The sequence below is a fragment of the Tetrao urogallus genome, assembly GCF_951394365.1.
Source record: "Tetrao urogallus genome assembly, chromosome: 3".
Lineage (NCBI taxonomy): Eukaryota > Metazoa > Chordata > Aves > Galliformes > Phasianidae > Tetrao > Tetrao urogallus.
In genome coordinates, this window is record NC_136815.1 from 17,590,248 (window position 1) to 17,611,725 (window position 21,478).

The 21,478-nt window shown below is 36.3% G+C and overlaps 1 protein-coding gene across 1 annotated transcript in view; it reads left to right on the top strand.

Annotated features, from left to right (window-relative positions):
- The window catches only part of ANGPT1 (angiopoietin 1), a gene marked incomplete at both ends in the record, with an annotated part of 160,010 nt that overhangs the window by 55,563 nt on the left and 82,969 nt on the right, over positions 1–21,478 (top strand). Inside the window, one exon of the mRNA XM_079533382.1 lies at positions 20,178–20,333. Within this exon, the coding sequence (XP_079389508.1) occupies positions 20,178–20,333 (156 nt within the window). The remainder of the gene's footprint in view (positions 1–20,177; positions 20,334–21,478) is intronic.

The window sequence follows — 21,478 nt, forward strand, 5'->3', positions numbered from 1 at the left end:
AATAGTATTATTTTTAGAGTTTAGGTTGACTATTTTAATAGTATTTAGGATTTCAACAATCATCTCTAAAACCATTAATCATATACTGCTGCTGCCATTACACATTAGGATGTAGTAGAGAAAGAAAAGTATTATACTGAACTGATACAGCTTCCAGGATAAAGCAAATAATGAAACAAAATAGTTAGGCTGCACCCTCATCTCTACAACCTAAAGAAATATGCCTTTAAAAGAGGTGAATTGAGTGGGCTAATTCTGGCAAACTTTATCAGATTGACTCATACTCTCTCTTTGTTGAGAAAAGTAAACAAAGACAACAAAATTCTACCTTTTATAAATACATTAAAATAGAGCTCAGAATCCTCCTTGCCATCCCATGGCACTGAGGTATATAGCGAACTAGCTTTGAGATTCTTAATAGCTAGCAGTGTTTTTCTGTTTTCCCAGAATATAAAAGTGAAGAGATGAATTATGCCAAATAACACGGAACATGATTATTTTTAGTTCTGATTCAACAGGAGATTTACAGACAGATTGTGATCACCAAAAAAGTATTTGCATCTATTTATGTTATGACATCTCAGATCAAAGTCAGGCTTTAACTTTCAGTTCTCCACGTGAATAATGAAATTGGAATAAAGCTGAAGATGTGAGGAGTATAAAGATTTGGGGAATTAAACACAATGAAGACAATTTTGAAATGAAAAGGACATGTAGAACGAAGACCAGAAATCAAACTACTGAACACTCTGCTCCTCATCCATTAGGTTATGCACATTTATATGTGTGCCCTGAATCATTCCAGCAATCATGGAAACACTCCATGTTTAAAATGAGTCTTGTGATGGCCACAGGCCTTGGTGAATATTAAGCCCCTGCAATGCCACTTTCCCGTGTGGTTAATTCTTTGTATGTGTGGTGATACAACATTTCTGTGCCTGAAGTTAACAGTAGCACTAAGCTGAAGTGGCAGAAACAAGTCTAGTAAAAATCTAGAAGAGAAAACTTAGCCAAAATAGGTTTCTTTTTTAAAAAGATGCTTTTTTTTTTTTTTTTTTTGCAAGTATAATTGTTCAAGATTTTTTTGGTTTTGAGGGTCTTTTTAACAGCTAATTGATGTAAATTAACATTGTCAGAAAAGATCTATTAACTATTCTGTAAAAGGGGAGATCACAAACAGAAAAAACAATAAACTTCATTAAATTGATGGAGTTTTGCTATTGTCCTTAATGAGAGCACTATCAGAACTCTTATGCAGTTAATTATAAGGGAAAAAGAAGAAAGATGCCTGCAGTTTAATGGTATGACTCAGGAAATTAATAATCATCAGGAGATCCCATCACAAACAGCTCACTTGTAAAATGCAACTCAGGTCAGTAATGGTCAAAGGCATTTCCATTTACTAGATTCTAGGGGGTTTTAATGCAATAATTTAGCAGCTTTGGTTCAGTTAATTTACCCTGATCCTATACTTAGATCTCTGTGTGAGGAACTGTACAATCTCAGATGCTCACAATCTAGTGTGAGAAGTTTCAACTCTTTTCCGAAGAACAGCCATCATAAAGTGTACCAATTTATGTCCTTCTCTGCAAGTTGACTGGGTGCAGTGAGTGTTGGGTTTGCTTATAGTCCTCCATTGTCTTCCTAGCTTTACATATTACTCCTGGACTTGGTTAAGTCAGTGAACACTGAACAGAAACAAAATGCTACTCAGTATGAAAAAGGAACAAAGTGACCAGAAAGACCTTCTTTGTGCCATCATGCATTTACGTATTATTGTTGGTATTACTTGGAAAGAGTGTAAGCAAAAAAGAGCCAAATATGAGGTTGACTTTAAGTTGGCATTGTGTTATAAAAATATTCCAAGTCACATTGTGGATTTAAATTCTTACAGAATGTTCTATTTCCTTAACTGAAAATCACATTGTCTGGATGAAAATATTTGGATTATTTGTTTATGTTGGAAAAAGTGTATGAATTTAAACTTAATTTAATGTGCTAACAAACTTATCCTTGAATGGTATCAAAGTTGCACTAGTTTGAGTGTATTACACAGAATTGGGAAAAGAGAAGAAATGACTAACTTAATCTGATTTTGGAAGTTAGCAAGTGGACTAAAGTATAGCTGTTGGGTTGTTTTTATTTCAGCAACTCTGATGTGCTGTAATATGCTCTCTGTCTTGTTATTTGAAGAGACATCTTTTTCTATCATAAACACTGAACTGCACTTTGAATTCCAGTGTCTCTCCCTGACATAATTTTCTGTGCAGAAAACATGAAGTTGTTTTTTTTAATAACTTGCAACTACTTTAAATCAGTTTAAATTATCCAAGCAAGAGACAGTAAACCATTTTCATTGTATACTTCTGTCTTATTTTACATAAGATTATTCTGGAATCACAGAATCACAGAATGGCCAGGGTTGGAAGGGACTTCAAGGATCATCAATCTCCAACCCCACTGCCACAGGCAGGGCCACCAACCTCCACATTTAATACTAGACCAGACTGCCCAGGGCCCCATGCAATCTGGCTTTGAACACCTCCAGGGACGGGGCATCCACAACCTCTCCGGGCAGCCTGTTCCAGCACCTCACCACTCTCTCTGTAAAGAATTTCCCCCTGACATCCAACCTACATCTTTCCTCCCTATACTTACAAGCATTTCCTCTTGTCCTGCAGTTATCTACCCTTTCAAAGAGTTGTTTTCCCTCCTGTTTGTAGGCTCCCTTTAGGTACTGAAAGGCAGCAATGAGGTCACCCTGCAGCCGTCTTTTCTCCAGGCTGAACAAGCCCAGCTCCCTCAGCCTGTCTTCATAGGGGAGGTGCTCCAGTCCTCTAATCATCTTCATGGCTCTCCTCTGGACCCTCTCCAACAGCTCCCTGTCTTTTTTGTACTGGGGGCTCCAGACCAGGATGCAGTACTCCAGATGGAGCCTCACAAGAGCAGAGTAGAGGGAGACAATCACCTCCCTGTCCCTGCTGGCCACCTCTCTTTTGATGGAAGTATTAATGTAAATTAAAAGTCACCTTTAAATCAGATCTCCTATTTATTATTAAGCAACCAATTTTCTGATGTACAAAAGGACAGTTAACCTCAGTATATTTAAAAATATGGATTAATTAAAACTATTTCATCATCTATTTCCTCCCTTGACAATTCAGGATTATTTCCTATAGCACTGCACTCTGATTACAAACTTCACCAGAGCTAATTATATACCATATATTACTTTGTAGCATTCATTTAACTCATTTTACAATAAAATCTTCGTAGTAGATGCAAAAGTAGAATAGACTTTATGTATAAAAGAAATAAAATGAAATACCAATCTGATTAGCACTTCAGGATTCAGAAAGCCAGTTTATATTAAAAATCATTTTGGCATTGTGAACATGTTAACGGATGGGGGTCGTGAAGATCCACAGCCCCAAAATATTTGAGCATTTTTTGCTCTGGTTCAGCTAATCTAACGTGCAGTCTGCACCAAGCCCTCCAGCACTCTTGAACACGGATGAAGAAAGTCCATCCAAGCACTGAGCTGTTCTTGACATTTTTCTGTGATTCATTCTTTTAAACGTCACTGTTTGTTCGAAGCATCTTGGTAACTAGAGAGCAAACAGGGCTGGCTTCATGTTTGAATTGTACATAGCATTTTTAATAATTTCATGTCTGTTTATGGGAATATTCATTTACAAATCAGCACAAGCAAAGCAAGAAACAAATAGTAGGAAACTTTTTTCTGAAAGTATCTATGTGACATGTAGTTGCACTTTGTGATTTTGGTAGTCCACACAGAGCTTACTTTCTGAAAGCCAGTGCTTACGTTATATTTACAAAAGGAAATTAGAGCTGCCACCTAAGGAAAGCTACTGGGACAGCCCATGTTTCAGTCTCTTATTTCACAGGTGTATCAGAAACCCTGTCAGATAATGTAACAGCCTTGAGGAGGGTTCACAGAAACCAGGAAGCCAAAAGTTCAAATGTTACGTGCTCTTTAGCTGCTCCTATTTCAGCATGTTTTATAGGCATCGCTATTAAGCAGGGACTCACACTCTTAATTTTAGCAGCAGATGGTTTATCAGTGTCAGCTTCCTTTTTACCTGATAAATTAATTGACTTAGCTGAGGAACACAATCTTTTCTGACAGGATGAGAACAAAATCTACTTACATATTACAACTGTCACTTACACCAGTACACTGTCACCACTAGAAAAGTGGGGAATAGACTAAATCTTTGTACTGAGCTGACTTGAGAATAACCAGTTCCAGCCACCAGCAATCCAGAGCCCACATCCCTTCCACCTCTCAAAAATAGAAGCAGGATTATGAATGCATTGCATTCAAGTAGGAGGGGTATGTCCACAATCTGTGCTGAGTTTCTGAAAGATGGGATAAAGGAAGAAAGCTTGACTACTTCTCTTTTACTCTCTTGTAATGTCCAAGAAAGAAATCTGCAGGGATTTCTGCTAGTATAGCTACATCTTGCAAAAAATCTGCTTTCACTGGTGGAAGCAGGTGGGCTCCTCTGCTGTCAGTGCCAAGCTGTGCAACCATCCCAGATTAAAAAGTAACCTCAGAGTAACCCTAACTAATGCAGATGTTGATAAGCAAATGAATGGGAGGAGGGAGAATCACAATTTCTGAACACTCAGCTGTCAGTTTGGAGTAGAAACTGTCAGCCAGAGCAGTTTTGTAGTTACCTAGTTTTATTTGGCAAGCAAAAGTCCTGCCTGGAAGAAGAATTTCAGATCAGTGATGCTATTGCTGATTTCTATCTGAGCCTCTGGTCTCAATGGGCTTGTGGGTTATAATGGAGAAGATGCCTTCAAGCCATGACCTGCTGTCTACAGCGGTCTGCTGGAATGGCCTCTCCTTTGGGGTGCCATGAAAGCAGAGCCACTGCTGCTACTCAGCTGGGAAGGAGCCCTGGCTGCAACTGCAAAGAGACAAAAAGATAAGCTTCAAACAAACACCAAACACCTCGACCTTTCAGGAAGTTCAGCTCTCAACTGGAATTCTGCAGCTTTTGCTCATTTTACATACTTATTCCTAGATTCTTCCTTTTAAAGAACACAGCTTTGTGAAGAGCTTTGCAGTCCTTTTGCAAAGAAAAGAAAAAAGTTCTGTTTTCCTGATCCTTTGTCACCATGCTGACAAAATGAACCGTCACACTGCTTCTACCATTATCACACAGAAATGCATTAAACATTTTATACCTTTTGCAGAAATTTACATCTCTCCTTCCCTTTTCCTGCTGGGAGTTTGTGGTAGCATGGTAATCTATTTCAAGTAGAACAAAAGCACTTATGTTTTATCTTTTCTTAATGTTTAGCAGTTAGCATTTTAGTCCTAGTATAATAATGGTTAATAATCCCTATTTACACATTTGTAGTAATGTTAACATCATTCTTTTCATGAGAAAATAATCATTGATGTCACACTAATAGATATACAGTAAAATGACAAACCCCATTGTTTGGTTTCAGAGCAGATTAAAGTTGCAGACAGCTAATTAATATTAAAATAATGGCATTCCTATTGGCTTTGTGAAGATATTTTTGACCCACTCTGGAGCTGAAAGTGAAAATGAAAAGTGAAGTCTCAAGGGTAAAATCCTGGCCAAATTGAGGGTAACTGCAAAACATCCATTGACTTTAATGTATCAGGATTCCAGACTTTATCTGACCTTCCTGTCTCATCCCAGTAGAGGATCATTTGCTTTGTTTTCCAGAGATAAATTCACGTGTGTCCTAACCCCGCATTACTTGACCTCATGGAAATGAAACCACAGAGCTACCTGAACTGAAAGGATTGGATCCAGATGAGACAGGGATGCAAGGGGGAATCAGGGGTTTCCTGGCCTGTCACCCCACAGGTCTCTTGCATGGCTCTGCTGGTCCCCCCACGCAATTAGACCCTCAGGCATGGCATACAGTTAGGTTGATGCTGTTTCAATACCAGGAATGGAAGACCTGTGTTTTGCAAAACAAAAACAAAACAAAACAAAACAAAAAAAAACCAAAAAAAACACACCTCTATCCTGGAGCATATATGCATGAATTTTTTTGTGTCTTTTATATAGATTTCATTTGCTCTGGGTATAGGGACTTGTAAGGGGTAGACTGATGTACTTTGCAGTAATAAACAGTTTCCTTGGGTCATTTGGGAGCAGCAGACAGAAGTATGATTAGATCTACAATCACAGCATTCTTTTAAAGTCTGACAAGATTTTTCATCTGTTTTCAGTACTGAAGAAATTGACATGCCATAATGCTCTGACTATAGGGCACGAATGCAATTGCCAGCTAATGGGCAGAATTTCTTAACTATTAGCGTAATTGTGACCTACATCTCAGCAAAACAGCTGCCAAACTTTCCTCAGGATTCATGAGCACTTTGTTCTCTACTATTATGGTACAAAGTGTGATAGATATGAACCTTATTGATGTCAATTCTTCTTTAGATCGAATAGCTGTAGTCATGAGAAATGTTGTCTTAATTCCTGTGTGTTCTGCACATGTGGTTAAACTAATGACCTGAATGTTTGCATTTATACACTGCAACTACAAATCAGTGCAACAGATATTTTTCCTTACCCATGAGAAAGAACAGTATGGTTATCATTATGAAAATGAGACTGAACTAAAATCCTGAATCTGAATACTTGAAAGTTTAGGAATATCTGTATTTGATTTTGAAACTTGGACATCCCTGATTCTGAAGTTACAGCAGTTTTAAGGGCTTGATACATTTTCATTTTATTTAGTAGTACTGTTATGGTGGTGTGTTAGTTTATGTAATGTATTTTTTATTACATTCCAAATGCTTCTGACTTATTACAAAACCACCTTTCTGAATGAGGTTTTACTTGGCAAGAAAACATTAGTCTTATTGTTACATGGAGTCTACCTGGGATTTATTGTAAAATTAAAAGTACTGTGGAAGTTACATCAAGAAAGCAAAACTACTGATAAATACTAAAAATTCATACAAGATCTGAGCGGAAGAAGAATTTAAAATAACGATGTTGTCTCATCTTTACTCACTGATCTATGTTTTCACTACATTAATCATGTCAAAAAGAGTGTCACATTGTATTTGTGAACTGTGAAGCTCCACTGGGGCAAGGGCCAGTGCATGTTCCTGGATTACAAATAGGAAGTGACTGTGATTGTTATCACTTTGGGCACATGGACATTTTGTGGAAATTTACAAACAGAAGTGGCAACTTAATCAGCAAGAGCAGAAGTCTGACAGCTGACCCTGACGCCTTGCTGGGAATGCGGGAGCAGTGTTGGTGCCAGCACTCCTGGGAGTTTACTTAACTGATCACAGGCAAGATAGTCATACTTAGAATGTCTAAAGGATGCATCACAGGCATCCAAACAGTTTTTACTAGGAAAAAGTAGCCAGGTTATCATTTTAAAAAGTTTATTTCTCTGAATCTAATTGGACATGCATGCATTGCGAGCCAATTGGAAGCAACTATTTCTGATTTTTATTTTTATTTTTTTTAATTAAGCATAACACTTAAGAATAATGTCTAGTGGCTTCTGTTTGCCCTTATAAAATCAGATGTATTTTCAAATTACTGTATACAAACTGTCTTTCTCTTGGTCTAGCTATCCACTTTTAGCACATGCCCCTGTTTTTCTGTCTGTAATCTACCACATCTGTTGTTCTGCATGGGTGTTTCTGTACGTATGTGATTAGCTGTTTACCTATGAATCAATTTGCTCTGCCTTCGTTAACAATAGGAACTGTGTAACAGCCAGAGAAACTACTGACAGTGAGTTAGCAGTCAGGAAAACTGAAGGCTGAGCTCTCTCCTGCTTTAGCTCATGGTTTCATGATTTAGAGAGGAATGTCTTTCAATAACATTGACTTCCAGGAAGAGCTGTGATTATGGTAAACTGAAGTAGAAGTGAATATTCTTTCCAGGACCTGGAAAAAGGGTAAAAAATGCTGGTCTTGGAGCCTGGCTCCAAGGAGGAAATATTCCTCTGTTACTCCCCTTCTTTTTGTTCCTCTTTGCAGTGATGTAACTGCAGAAATGTCTCCAAAAGATTTGCATATTTACCCAAATCCATATATGTTTGGTTTTTATGATACAGAATTACAGTAAAATAAGAGATCGTCCATCCATTTTTCTTGTAGCTACTACTCACTTTGTGGTACATGCAAAGTGCAGAAAAATCCAATTCTACTCCTTATCATTGCACGTCCACAAATATCATTCCATTAGCAGTTAAAGGGAACAATAATACTTCTTCCCACTATTTGATCTCTCCAGAGAAACTTGTAGTCTTACATTTCTCATTCAGGGATTGTAGCATTCATGAAGTAAACAAAGACAAGGAATTGATCCCTATAATCACATCCTTAATCTTATTCCAACAGTTGGAGATGAAGGACGTCGTATTAATACACTTTCATGGCTGAAAGGAAATGCGTGACTTCTCCCTTTCAAAATACACAGAGGAATTAAATGAAGAGAGGGACCAGGATCATCTACATATGCTTATATTGCCCTAATATTTTCTGTAAAAAAGGTCTTATATTTCTATACAATTATTAAACAATTGTCACTATATTATTATTAATTCCTTTCTTGAACTACTGCATTCCAGATAGACCAAAATGCTTTTGTATTATTAGTTTTCATATTCTTTTCTGCAAGTTGTGTACCAGATATTTCACTATATGGTTTAGTGAACTTCAGATCTTTCCATTGTTGCTTCTAAATCAGGGATTTTATAATCTACTTACTGGAATGCACTCATATTTATTTTATACATGCATACCTGTATTTGTATTTGTAAACATGTGCACATATTTACTGAATATGTGACAGTTCTGACCTGAGGTTGTTACACTAGTTCTTCACTCTACTAATTAGAAAGAAGTATTTGACAGTAATTTCATATAGCTATTTGTGCTGTTCCACAAGCACAGGAAGAAATCAGGTTTTCTGGGGCTGCACATATCTTGGCAGGGCCACCTCCCCACTTAACAGCGTTGCACATTCATTATAAAGCTTAGAATTACAGGTTTGTATGGAGACACTTAAGAGATTAATAGGGATATATAGAATTTCAGGAAAGGAAAGAAAAAGTGTTAGATTTTGTACAAGTGGTAAAGATTTTTATAGCACTCTGAAAAGTTCTTAGTTTACTGCTATAGATGCTTCTGAAAAACTAATTTACTTGTGACTTAAAATTATAAAGTGATTCCAGCAGAGATGTATCGATATAATTTTTTAATGTCTGCAATAAAAGTAAGGCAAACATTGTCATATATTCACAAAATCTATCATTAAACTGCTGTGTCCAAATTATTGTAATAAAAGTTAGGAACAATAAATGTAGCCAAACTTTATAGGACACAAATGAATATTGCTCTCTACCTACATTTGCTTCTCATAATTTAAGATAGTTATTAGGTACACACTCATGTAAATCTATGCACATAAATACTACATGTGAGAATATATAAACCTTTGTCTAGATATTAATTGCTGATAGACTGAAGTAGTTCAGCAGATTTCAGGCCTCTATCTCCTCTTTTTTCTATAGGGGAAAATATTTTACAGGATATACAGACTGTTCTTTTTTCTATTAGGTACCAACAGACAAGGATATCAGTCTTTGATATGAAGTGGAATCACATTATTGAAGCCAAATGCTGAAAATAAGATATAAAGCAAAACAACTGTCATCATTAGACAAGGAAAACTAGGATAAAAGAACAAAGATCTTGATTAAGAAATTCTCATTCTGTGTAGTGTAAACAGACTTTTAAAAGCATTTTAAACTACATAACATGTGCTGAGGTGAGGGATTTAATTTGTTTACAAGCACTGTGGCTACTCAGCTGCTCTAACTTGCCAAATGTCACAAATCGGTAGCAAAGAGTCACAAATTGGTAGCAGCATGCTCTGTCCTCTAGCAGACCATGAACCAATGTGAAACTGCATATCTTTTTTGCTTCCAGTTTTCTCTGCATTTTGAGATAACATTAGCCTGATAAACACTAATCATGGCCACAAGAACCACTAGGTGTACTCTTTCTCTGTTTTTGGACAAAGCGAAAACCTACCATAGTTCAGTTCTTTCCAGAAGTCTATAAGTCTATAAAATATCACATTCAAGACAGACAGGGAGAACACATAGTAAGCTTTGCGTTTCCTGGAACAGTGAAACTCTTGGAAGCTTGAATTACTTTCTGTCATCTAGAAAATGATCCTAGATCACTTTCATTTTTATTCACCACTATTTATGATAGAATCATACACGGAGGATGTGCATGCATAGGATAGAGATCACAACTTCTGCCAAGAATTTTAAGGCTAGTGGGACACAGGGAGTAGATATTTTATGTGTCTCCCTGGCTTAATAGTTGCCTGGAACAGCGGGGAAAATGTTTGAAGGTCCTGGAACTCCTGTAGCCCAATATGAACAGAAATTGCAGTACTTCCAGGGTGGTTTTAGTGTATCAATACTTCCCATTTATGTTTTAAAAAACAATAAAAACCCAAAATTAAGACAGTAGAATTTTGGCAGTCATCATCATATTACAATGCCTGGGGTCTGCATCTGGTTATGAGCACTTGTATCAGGCACTGACAAAAGGCAGAAGAAGGTTATTCTTCAAGGAAGTTACAGTTACATATGAAACACTGACAAATGTAATAAAATGTTTTGATGATTTCTTCATCAGAGAGGATCTAAAAGCTGAAGGCATAGTTCCTGGAAATGAATGAAGAGATTCCACTTCTTGATAAAGTGTTTCATACACAGAATACCAAAAATATGCTCATACGTCATAGTGATGAGTGTAAGAAACCAAGCAGAATTACAAATGAACTAGTGAAACAATATTAAAACATTATTCTACCTCCTATAATGCAAATAAAATGGTATGTGTTGACTCCAAACTATACTACAGTTCCCCAAGTTCACTGAAAGTTTAGCTACATGCCAGCAGTGTAATATAGCAACCAGAACTATTTATGCAGTTGAAAGCTACATTTTTCAGAGACCTTATGTAATGTAAAAAGGAGATACTTGATTGGAGCTTGAGTATAAACAGTATGCCCTTCCTCAGGAATAAGCCACAATTTGTCCAAACAGTCAGCTATGCAGAAGTTGTTACAAAATCAGCCATTCCAAAAAGTACTCATCATGAAGGTGTCTTCATCAAAGAAAATTAGTTCCGCACTTCCATAGTGAACTAAAAAAATCCCTACCAGGATTCATTTGTTTGTTTATGTCAACATGGCAGACAGTCATATTTCTACAGTCATATCTTCCTCTTTGGTGAATATCAGGGATGGGTCATGTTTGCAGCCAGCTGTATAATCATAAATAAATTTTGTTTATAGAAATAAGTGACTTGGCAATTTAGACCAAGAAAGAAAAATACAATTGACCCTGCATAAAATTTTTAAAGATTAACATTAAACTAGATAATTCTTTGAACCAGAAATATTACTAATCAGTAAAAAATAAGAGCATATTGTTCTAATTTAGTTGCTCTAAGTAGCTTCCTTATGGGACTATTTAATAACATTTGATATGATTCTCAGTTATTTTGCTTATTGGTTTTATTAAACCTTAAAATTAAAAAACCAAGAGATCTAATATTCATATAAAAGTAATTGAAATTAATTCTTAAAATGTGTTGTATGCTTTTGCAATGACTATAATTAATCACATTTGAAATGAAAAATAAATTCAATTTATATTGATTTTTTGGCTTTTGCCTAAAAGCAGGAAAGTTTTTAGAATGATATAAAACTCTGAGAACAACTTGGATAGATGTCTTGAAGATGCTTAATAGGAAGTTCAGATTGAATTATCAGGCCAGTAAAATCAATACTTTGCCTATGTCAGTACACTGTATTTTATATGCCAGACACTTCATACTTCTTGCTTCCCTAAGTTACTCATATATTGAATATTATACTACTTTGTAAATGTTTCCAAGGAGGTCTTCTGATGTCTTGAAACAAAAAACTCTGTGTTCCCTATGTATTGTCTTGACAGACACAGCAAGGACTACTTCTATTTTTATTAAGAACACTGTTTAATAGAAATAGTCTTTCTTCCAGTTTCTCAAGATTCCAGTGGGATGTCACACAGTGTACAGCATTATTCACCATCATTATATATTATTGCCTATTACATTTTATGTACTTTACTGCATAACATAAACATGGCACAGAAATGCCAAGCCACCACTGACACATTCAAATATCTACAAACAGACTGATTTTCAGAGACTGCCATCTCTAAAGCAGCCTAAGTAATTTAAGTACAATACAGTACTGTGATTTTATGGACAGTCTCAGATGGGTCTGCAGACCACATTCTTACTGAGATATATGCATACATTCAGAAATGTCCTCAGTGACATTCTTGATTTTGCTGTCTGTACAGAACAGTTTCTCTTATTTATATAATTACATTTGATTTTAATACATTTTAAAAATTTGTTGGTTTTAATTGATGATGAGAACCTTCTTCTTTACTGACTTCATTCAAAATGTTTTCTCAGATGAATATTCCAAATTCCTTGCTGACCAGTGATAGTTATATTACAGAGTTTAAATCCAAAAATTGAATCTTTCGCTTAAAGACTGAACTAAAACACAAAAATGAGAATGAAAAAATCATAAAAAGAAAGAATCATAAAATACCACTTATTCATTCTGATCTTTACCTAAAACATTCTTTTAAGACCCCCAATGATGGAGACCTTTTCAGTTTTCTAGCAAAATTTCTACTGGTATTTTACTACCTGTACTGTTATAAAACATTTCTCTGATAAGAAAAAGTTAAACTTCATATACTGCTCCTTCATGGATATGGAAAACAGATGATTCTCTTTCTCTTTGCAGTCTTAAAAATGCTTATAATTAGTTATTTTCCTGTTAAACATTTTATTAAGTTAAACTTTCCTGATTTGTTCAGTTTTCCAGAGTTATGGCCGTTTTTCATCTTAAGTCTCCTTGAAAATAATGTACATCTTTCTTGAAATCCAGCAGTCTGAGAGGGACACAAAATTTCTGTAGGTAATTGAACCTGGATGAAGCTGAAAGGCTATTTATGTTTATGTGCTTTAAAATAATATTTTACACCTGTTATGACTGATTTCTTCTGACAAAAATATATAGTCATTTTTTCCTTTATTTGAAATGAAAATCTGTTTATATATATATGCAATATATATGCAATACCTAAAAGACTCATCTAAATTCATAGCATTTTTTCAACTGAAGTTTGCTACAAGACCAAGTTAAACCACTATGAGTACAAGTGTAATTAGTACAAGGGAAGTCATCTGGATCAGATCTCAGTATCTGTTAGCTGAATGGAAATGTTTGGTTTCTGTGTGCCAGAATGAGACTGTATTCACTGGTCAGATGCTGAAAGATACAAGTAGTGGATATTTGTAGCAGTGTGCTGCTATACATATGAGAATACATTCATTGATTTATTTATGTAAATCTTATGCAGGCTATAAATTAAACATACATAATCAACAATAGTTTTTTTCCTGAGGGCAATTTAATTGTAAGCCTCTATTATTATGCTTTATAGCTAGATAGTAAATACATGAACTGAATGATTCAGTTTTCACTAAGGCAAAGTATCTTCTATCTGTTTACAAGATTAGATTTGGGAAAAATAATGCTATGAATATTTCAGTTAAGAATTGCATATATTCATTTCAGCATGGAGTGGTTTAGGGGGATATATAGTGCAAGTTGTTGTTTCTCTGATAGGGATAGAATATGAAAAACATCACAGTGATTTAGGATGTAAAAAAAATATGTCTAAGTGAGAATTAAAAATTATTGGTTACAATATTACAGAAAGTATAAAACTCCAGAAACATGAGTAGAGAATAAATAATTGCTTAAGTATTATGCAAATAACCTATTATTATTAAGGGGTAACTCAAAAAATTAACAGGATTATCTTTTTGCTGCATGAAGGCTAGAAGTTTGGGTATATTACATTAAAACAGAAATGATTCAGAAAACTTTCTCTAGCTAATTTTTCTCCTAAGTGTTTGTTCAGCTACATTTACAGTTGCTGGGTTACTCTCCTGGCCCTTTTAGTTCTGGCTTCTATTAGAATTGCTTGTTGATGCTTGTTGAATGTTTATGGAGACCAAAGAGTGGATATGAGCACAGTGAGGTGGTGAGTGATGTGTTTCAGCAGTGGTGACAGTGACAGTGGGTTACCTCTGCTGGTGCAGATCTCTAAGAGTGCAGCATGCAGGCTTTTGTTCATTGCTAACCAAAATTAATAGCTTATGGTGGTGACTATGCTGAAAAATAGTGTTTCATAGCTAAGAATTTACTCTACCGAATAATGCTCCTTGTATCTGTTGCAGTTTCCATGAAAATAAAGAGGAGGCATTAATTTCAGAGTAACTTACATATATCTACATTTTTTATGATTGATGTGCACTTTCCTTGATATGCTTAAGATCCAGGTAGAGCTGCTCCAAATCAGGTGTAGATGAATGTGTTAACTTCTGAGCATTATTCATTGCCTTCCTGTCCTCTCTGCCTTTGTTTTCTCTGATTCCTACCGATTTCATACAAGCAGAAGTAGTGGAAGGATGAATGCTGAAGTTGTCCCAACTTTCTTGTTCTGTACGTGATGGTTCAATTTCTGTAACACTGCTGTTTTCTGACTATTCTTTTATTCACAAATAGTTTGTAGCTGATGCTGTTTTTTAAAAAAATATATATAACTGTAATATCAGTTTTTAAAAGTATATATATGATGAGTCAAACACAACATAGTAAGCTGGTCAAAAAAGGTGATTCTATTGCTGTATTTAGCACCTTTAATATTCCTTGCAGTTCTGGACTCCACAATATAAAAAGCACATTGGGGTCCTTAAAAGCATCCAGAAATGGGCAACAAAGCTGGTAACAAGACCAGAATGTCCTATGAGGAAAGAATAAGGACAGTTGGTTTGTTCAGTATGGAGGAGGCCACGAGGTAACCACATTTCTTTCCGTAACTTTTCGAGCAGAGGAAGTAGAGGGAGGTGCTGGACTCTGCTCTCTGGTCACCAATGATAAGATGCACAGCAATGGCACTAAACTATACCAGAAGAGGTTCAGACTGGGCATTAGGAAAGATTTATTTACCACGAGAATGGTCAGACACTGGAACAAACTTCCTAGTGAAGAGCTTGATACCCCATGCCTGTCAGCATTCAAGAAGCATTTGGATAATGACCTCAACAACATGCTTAACTTTTGTTTATCTGTGAAGGGATCAACTAGTTGGGCTAGATGGTCTCTGAAGTCCCTTTCAACAGACCTATTCTGTTCCATTCTGTCATTCAGTTCTGTTCCATTCTATTCTGTCCTATCCCACCCTGCCCTTTCCCACCCTGCCCTATCCCACCCTATCCCACCCTATCCCATCCTATCCTATCCTATCCTATCCTATCCTATCCTATCCTATCCTATCCTATCCTATCCTATCCTATCCTATCCTATCCTATCCTATCCTATCCTATCCTATCCTATCCTATCCATTTGACTTTTCTTAGAGATAAGCTCCTTCCTAACTACTTCAATTTTGCAAAATTCACAGAAATTTTATATATTTGAATTTCCCACTGAGGTGTTTTAAGTATTGGAAAAATAAAACGTACTGTGTTGCTACAAATATTACTTTCAGATGACTCCCTAAGGTGTGGAAGGTGTGATCCCCCACTCTGACAGAAGAATTGAGAAAAGTGTATTAATTGGTTGCTGTAATACATTTTTACTGTACATTTTCTTGTATGCAAAGCAAGGCAAGACAAAACAGAACAGCTCTTATGTCACTGGTGTATTTTCTTTCTACCATTACAAATGCCGTGCAATATACGGTTGATGGTAGGAGAGGGAAAGCAGCATGTTGCTATTTAACTTGCATTCTCGTGCAAAGGCAGCATATAAAAGCCTAACATCATCTGGATATCATAGCAGTCCTTACCATATAATTACTTGAGACCAACAGTACTTGATCAAAGTAAAAGAAAAACCTCTTATTTTATTTATAAGCCATCTGCCACAAACCATTATCATTTACTTAGGCCCTAAGTTGCAGTTTCCATTTTAATAGTTCTGTTAGTGTTTGGGTGGTTTCTATGAAGATTATTCAATAAACATTGTCCAGAAAAAGCTAGATACTTTTAAAGCATAATCCTCTGGAATGTTTATTAAACAATAATAGTGAACCTTCTGACAGTTTTATATCTGAGAATGTTACAAGGTTATTATGCATCCCACTTGTAATTCTGCATTTCTGAAAACTCCTGTACAACATAATGAGTCTTACCAAAAGCAGATGCATCTGAGTTAACAACAGGGACATCAATGAGCAATAGAAAGCCATGTAGTGGGAAGGGTGGAATGGGGGGTAAAGAATGCAGAAAAGAATTTTGTTTCATTATTTCAACAAAAAGTAACTGAAATAAGAATAACTAGTAGCATAAGGATTTGAAAATCCAAACATACAATGTATACACACCTGTAAAAACATATTGACTTTTTAATGAAGAATCTCTTGACAAATTGAAATTAAATAATTCATGGCATGAACAGATTCTCAAAGACTCAAGAACGCGTCTTAAGTGTTCTCAGGATTACTCTTGTGAATGAGTTTCTGTGTGTCACTTATTTTTAGTGAGCCCACCACACAAGTATCCTTTTATCTATCACCTGTTAAATAGATGTTATCCCTGTTACCAAAGCAGAAAGAAATCTTAGTCTAAGGCTTAATAAATTTAATACAGGACCTTCAAAAATGCAAGGCTTTAAAAAAAAAAAACAAACCAACAAAACAAAACAACAACAACAACAAAAAAAACTCAGCACGTGTCAATAATGAACCCAGTAAATATTGGTTTCCTGCAATAAAAATAATAGGTAAAATTTTGAAATCTTGGAGTCAATGTGAGTTTCAGCAGGGTCAGTATAACCAGTAAATCTCCTGAGCAAACTAAAAGATGTGGATGAAGGAAATAAGATTCATACAACAGAACCCACTCTTCTACTCTCCTTTGCCTGGGCAAACAGCTCCTGGTACTCCTAAGATGTGCTCACAGAAGCTATTGTGGCAGTCTAATGAATACCAAATATTTACAAAAGCATTTACTGATTAATTCAGAAACAGGACAGTCAGTTTTGTTGTTATAATGGGACAGTGCCTGATTCAACCACAGTGTGCTTTAGGGGTAAGTAACCAGGAGCAATTGCCTAAGACTGGATACCACGGAGAATGTGCCAGACTACAAAAACTAGAAGTAGTCTAGAAGAACTAGAAGTATCCAGTATGACTCAGTCTATGCCTTTGCTCCTGCTAGGTGAAAATTGCTGTAGGTCCACACAGATACAGTACATTTCAAATGCATTCCTTTCTGTGACATTAGTAAAACAGCAAGCAGAGCATCTTGTTAGAAATATAGAAGTGCTTTTGTCTTTTTAAGTCTACATCCTTATCCACATTTCTTTTTACTGGTGCGTGAAAATTTCTAATTTCTGATTTATTTATTTATTTTTTGTGTGTGTGCAATGAGTTAGCCACTATGCCACTATGCTTTTGAATAGATTTCAAAGATCCATAGCACATATACACAACATAGCTTACGCAGTGAGTGAGGCAGTTTCAGAAAGCTGAACAAATAATGCACTGCACATTCATGATGCATACATGCTATAAGTGCATCTGGAAATGCACTCATTGCACTGTACAACCTCCTGAAGGGAGGTTGTGGTGAAGAGGGGTTTGGCCTCCTCTCCCAGGCAACGAGCAGGACACGGGGCAATGGCTGCAAGTTGTATCAGAGGAAGTTTAGGTTGGACATAAGGAAGAACTTTTTCTCTCAGAGAGTGGTCAGGCACTGGAATGGCTGCCCAGGGTGGTGGTGGAGTCACCGTCCCTGGCAGTGTTCAAGAGGCGTCTGGATGACGTGCTGCGTGATGTGGTTTAGTGCTTGTGGTGGCAATGGTGATGAGGAGACAGTTGGACTGGATGATCTTATTGGTCGTTTCCAACCTTGTGATTCTGTGATTCTACGATTCTATGAAAAAAGAAGACATCAGATGCATGGAAATTTGCAGTGTGTTGGTACCGAATCCTGGGCTGTACCAGGACTTGAGGGACCTGTGTTTCATCAGGAATTTAATGCTGGGGGAGAAATTTGGGTTTCCTATTCATGCATTCCAGTATTTGAAGTATAATATGGAGAAGAACTACCATTCTTTTTTCTGGGGCTCTTTCACAGGGATTATTGGCAACCAAAGGATAACCTGTAAATAAATTCAATAGCTATAAAACCACCAAGAAACAAAGGATGGCTAAAAATACACCATCTGATGTGAAAGAAATAAAGGCAAAATATTACTGAACATAAAAGCATGGTGTAGAAATATGATAGATTTGTAAAACTCCCTTGACCTAGCTTAATATCTGCAACATCTCAGTTTTAGTTTACTAACTAAAACTGAGCAGTGAGCTTCCTTTGACAGTGGAAAATTGAGATATTCACTTCAGGCATCTTTTGCAATGCATGGAGTTTTCTTTGGCTGTTAGCTCTCATTTAAATATTATATTAAAAAAATCCCCACCACTTAAAACATTCTGCAGGTTTCCAGACCAGAGTGGTCACCTGATAATTCAAGTAGAATTTTTTGTGGTCTGAAACTAAAGGATGTCCACTTTTGACCATCATATGCATTAATTGTTTTTCCAAACTGAAGTTTAAGCAAACAAACAAATAAAAAAAAAAGCAACAACAACAGCAACAAAACCCTCAGCTGTCTCATTCAGAAAACACCTTACAGTGTGACAATGTTCTTTTCTGTAAAAATGTTTTTAAAACTAGCAAGAGGCAAATGTAAGTGATCAAATTTGTAACGAATCTTTAGTAAGTTCAGCTGATGTGGCTCATTAGAACATTTACAGTAGTTACCCATCAGCACAGGAATGCTAATAGATAAGATGAAAGCAACCCTTCCTATTAATCATGCAGTTTATGCCTGACTCCTGTTCCTTTCTTCAGCCTTTGAATCAACTCCATCTGGCTCTCACTATTTAGTTGTGCAGCTTACCTTTCACAAAGAAATATCCTTGCTGTTCCAGAAGGAGGTCCAATGTGGTTAAAATTATTAGGCAAAGAGTGCTTAAGTCTGGAATCAGCTTGCTGTAAAAAACATGATGAGCCACAAAATGAAACCAGGAACCAAATCTTCACTGGGTGTAAATCAGTTAGAATCCAGCTTATTTCAGTGGAATGTATTGCAGCCAGTGCTCCAAAACACTTTTCTACGTGTTAATACTTTGTGGAGTACGTGAAACAAGATGGCTATGCATGTAACAATCTCTTCATGTTGTAGGCTATCCTGCTTCACAGTCTTCTGTGGCAGGGCAGGGATTTAGGTAGATAGAAGGGAATGACCCTGCCTATGTTAACTAAAACAAAACCAAGAAGTGTCACCCTCTGGGGTGCCCATTTTATTTTGAGAGTCCTAATTCACATTCTTTTTAACTAAACATAAAAGAATACCAAATTATTCTGAGGCAAAGGAGCAAAACAGCTTCCAAGATTTTTTTATCAACAGCTTCCTTGTCTTATTACCATGAGAGAGAAGGTCTTCACAAATTGTGGGGCTTCCACTGCTAAGTTTGTGGATCTCTTTGAGGAGAATCTGACTCAGTAAAATGTCATGTTGTTGAATGACTGTGAAATAGTAACAATCCAGGAAAGGTAGGATCATTTCCAGAAAGGACTCATATGCTATAATATTCAAATTGCACCTGCATTTTCCCTGTGGTGAGCTTTGATCTTTTGGTGGTCAGTTTGGAACTGCCATGAGAACTTTACCAGAAATATTTGCTGCAACTTCAACACAGATAGAGACAAACAGGACTTCATGCCAGCAGGTTGTAGTACTTTGGAAAACATGGGAATCAGAGACTGGAAGGGGCTACCAGAATGTCTGGTCCCTGCTCCAGTTGGTCAGCTGAATGCCCTTGAAAACTTTGAAATTTCCCCTTTTGGCAAGAATGGTAGATATGCATCTTTATGTCACCCGAAGGCCTAAGCAGGCAAAAACACCACAACTACAACCTTTTCTCTTTTACAGCTTGAGAGCTACATTGTGGAAAACATGAAATCGGAGATGGTGCAGCTGCAGCAGAATGCTGTGCAGAACCACACCGCCACCATGCTTGAGATAGGGACCAGCCTCCTCAGCCAGACAGCAGAACAGACAAGAAAACTTACGGATGTTGAAACACAGGTATGTTCCCAGAGCAGTTTTCTAAAAGCTTTTAATTGCTGAGAATTTTTCCCATCTTTTCTAATACATCATGCAAAACATTTCAACAAATGTTTCCAAGAAACTTACACGTTGGTATGAAAAGCAGTGATTTTTTATGTGACTTTCTTCAGGTTTCATTTTGTTGGTATATGTAGCTCTAGGTGTATAAAGCAGGCTGGAATGGCTAGGAAACTAAATCAGTACTTGACTTCAAATTAGTAGCTCAGTTACCAACTGTGAATGATACAAATGTCAAGCGAGATAATGAGTTTCAGGCTAAATCAGAGCCTTTGATCTTCATTATTACTTGCCTTCATTCTTTTTATAAGGTTACTTTTTGGAAGATGTTTCTAGTTGAAAGGTATTATACATCGGCAGCTTTTACAGTGTAATGATAGAGGGGCCAGCATCAGCTTCTTTATAAAACACTGTGTATTGCAAAATTGCATATCACATGAATTTGAAAAGCCGTCTTTATATGATTCCTAGAACTAAAATAACACATTTGATTCAAGTGACACTTATATCATTGGTATAACACAGAGTACAATTTCCTATTGGGCTTATTGCAACATACAAATTTTTGACTTCTGAGTTCTATTGGTTTATGATGCTTATTTATTTTTGATCTTCCTAGCATGTGGTATGTTACACAGGAGTTTATGTGTTGCATTTATTTGGTTTGTTCTAGTAGCATATGCACTTCCTGAGAAATCACAATGTTCTTATTCACATCTAAAATATCATTACCATGTTATTATGTAACTGCATTACAATATACTGAGAAGCTGCAGCAATTATGAAAGACAGATGCTCTAAACAACTCTGGCTAGGAATGATAGGTACAAGCTGTTGCTGCACTGCCTTACACAGGCACCTTTTTTCTACATCTCTATTAGTAGATAAGCATCCACTAAAGAATGTGGTGATCTGAAATTACCACAGCTTTAAAAAGATACCACAGTAACTTATGAAAATGTTGGGAATGGTATTTCAATAGAATTTATAAATCAATACAACAAATATAGCTAAATTCAACAGAATATCTAAACAGAAATAGAAGCTGTGAATACCTTCTATAAAGTGTGATATCACTTGCTCAGCAGAGAGAGGTGTAGCAGGGG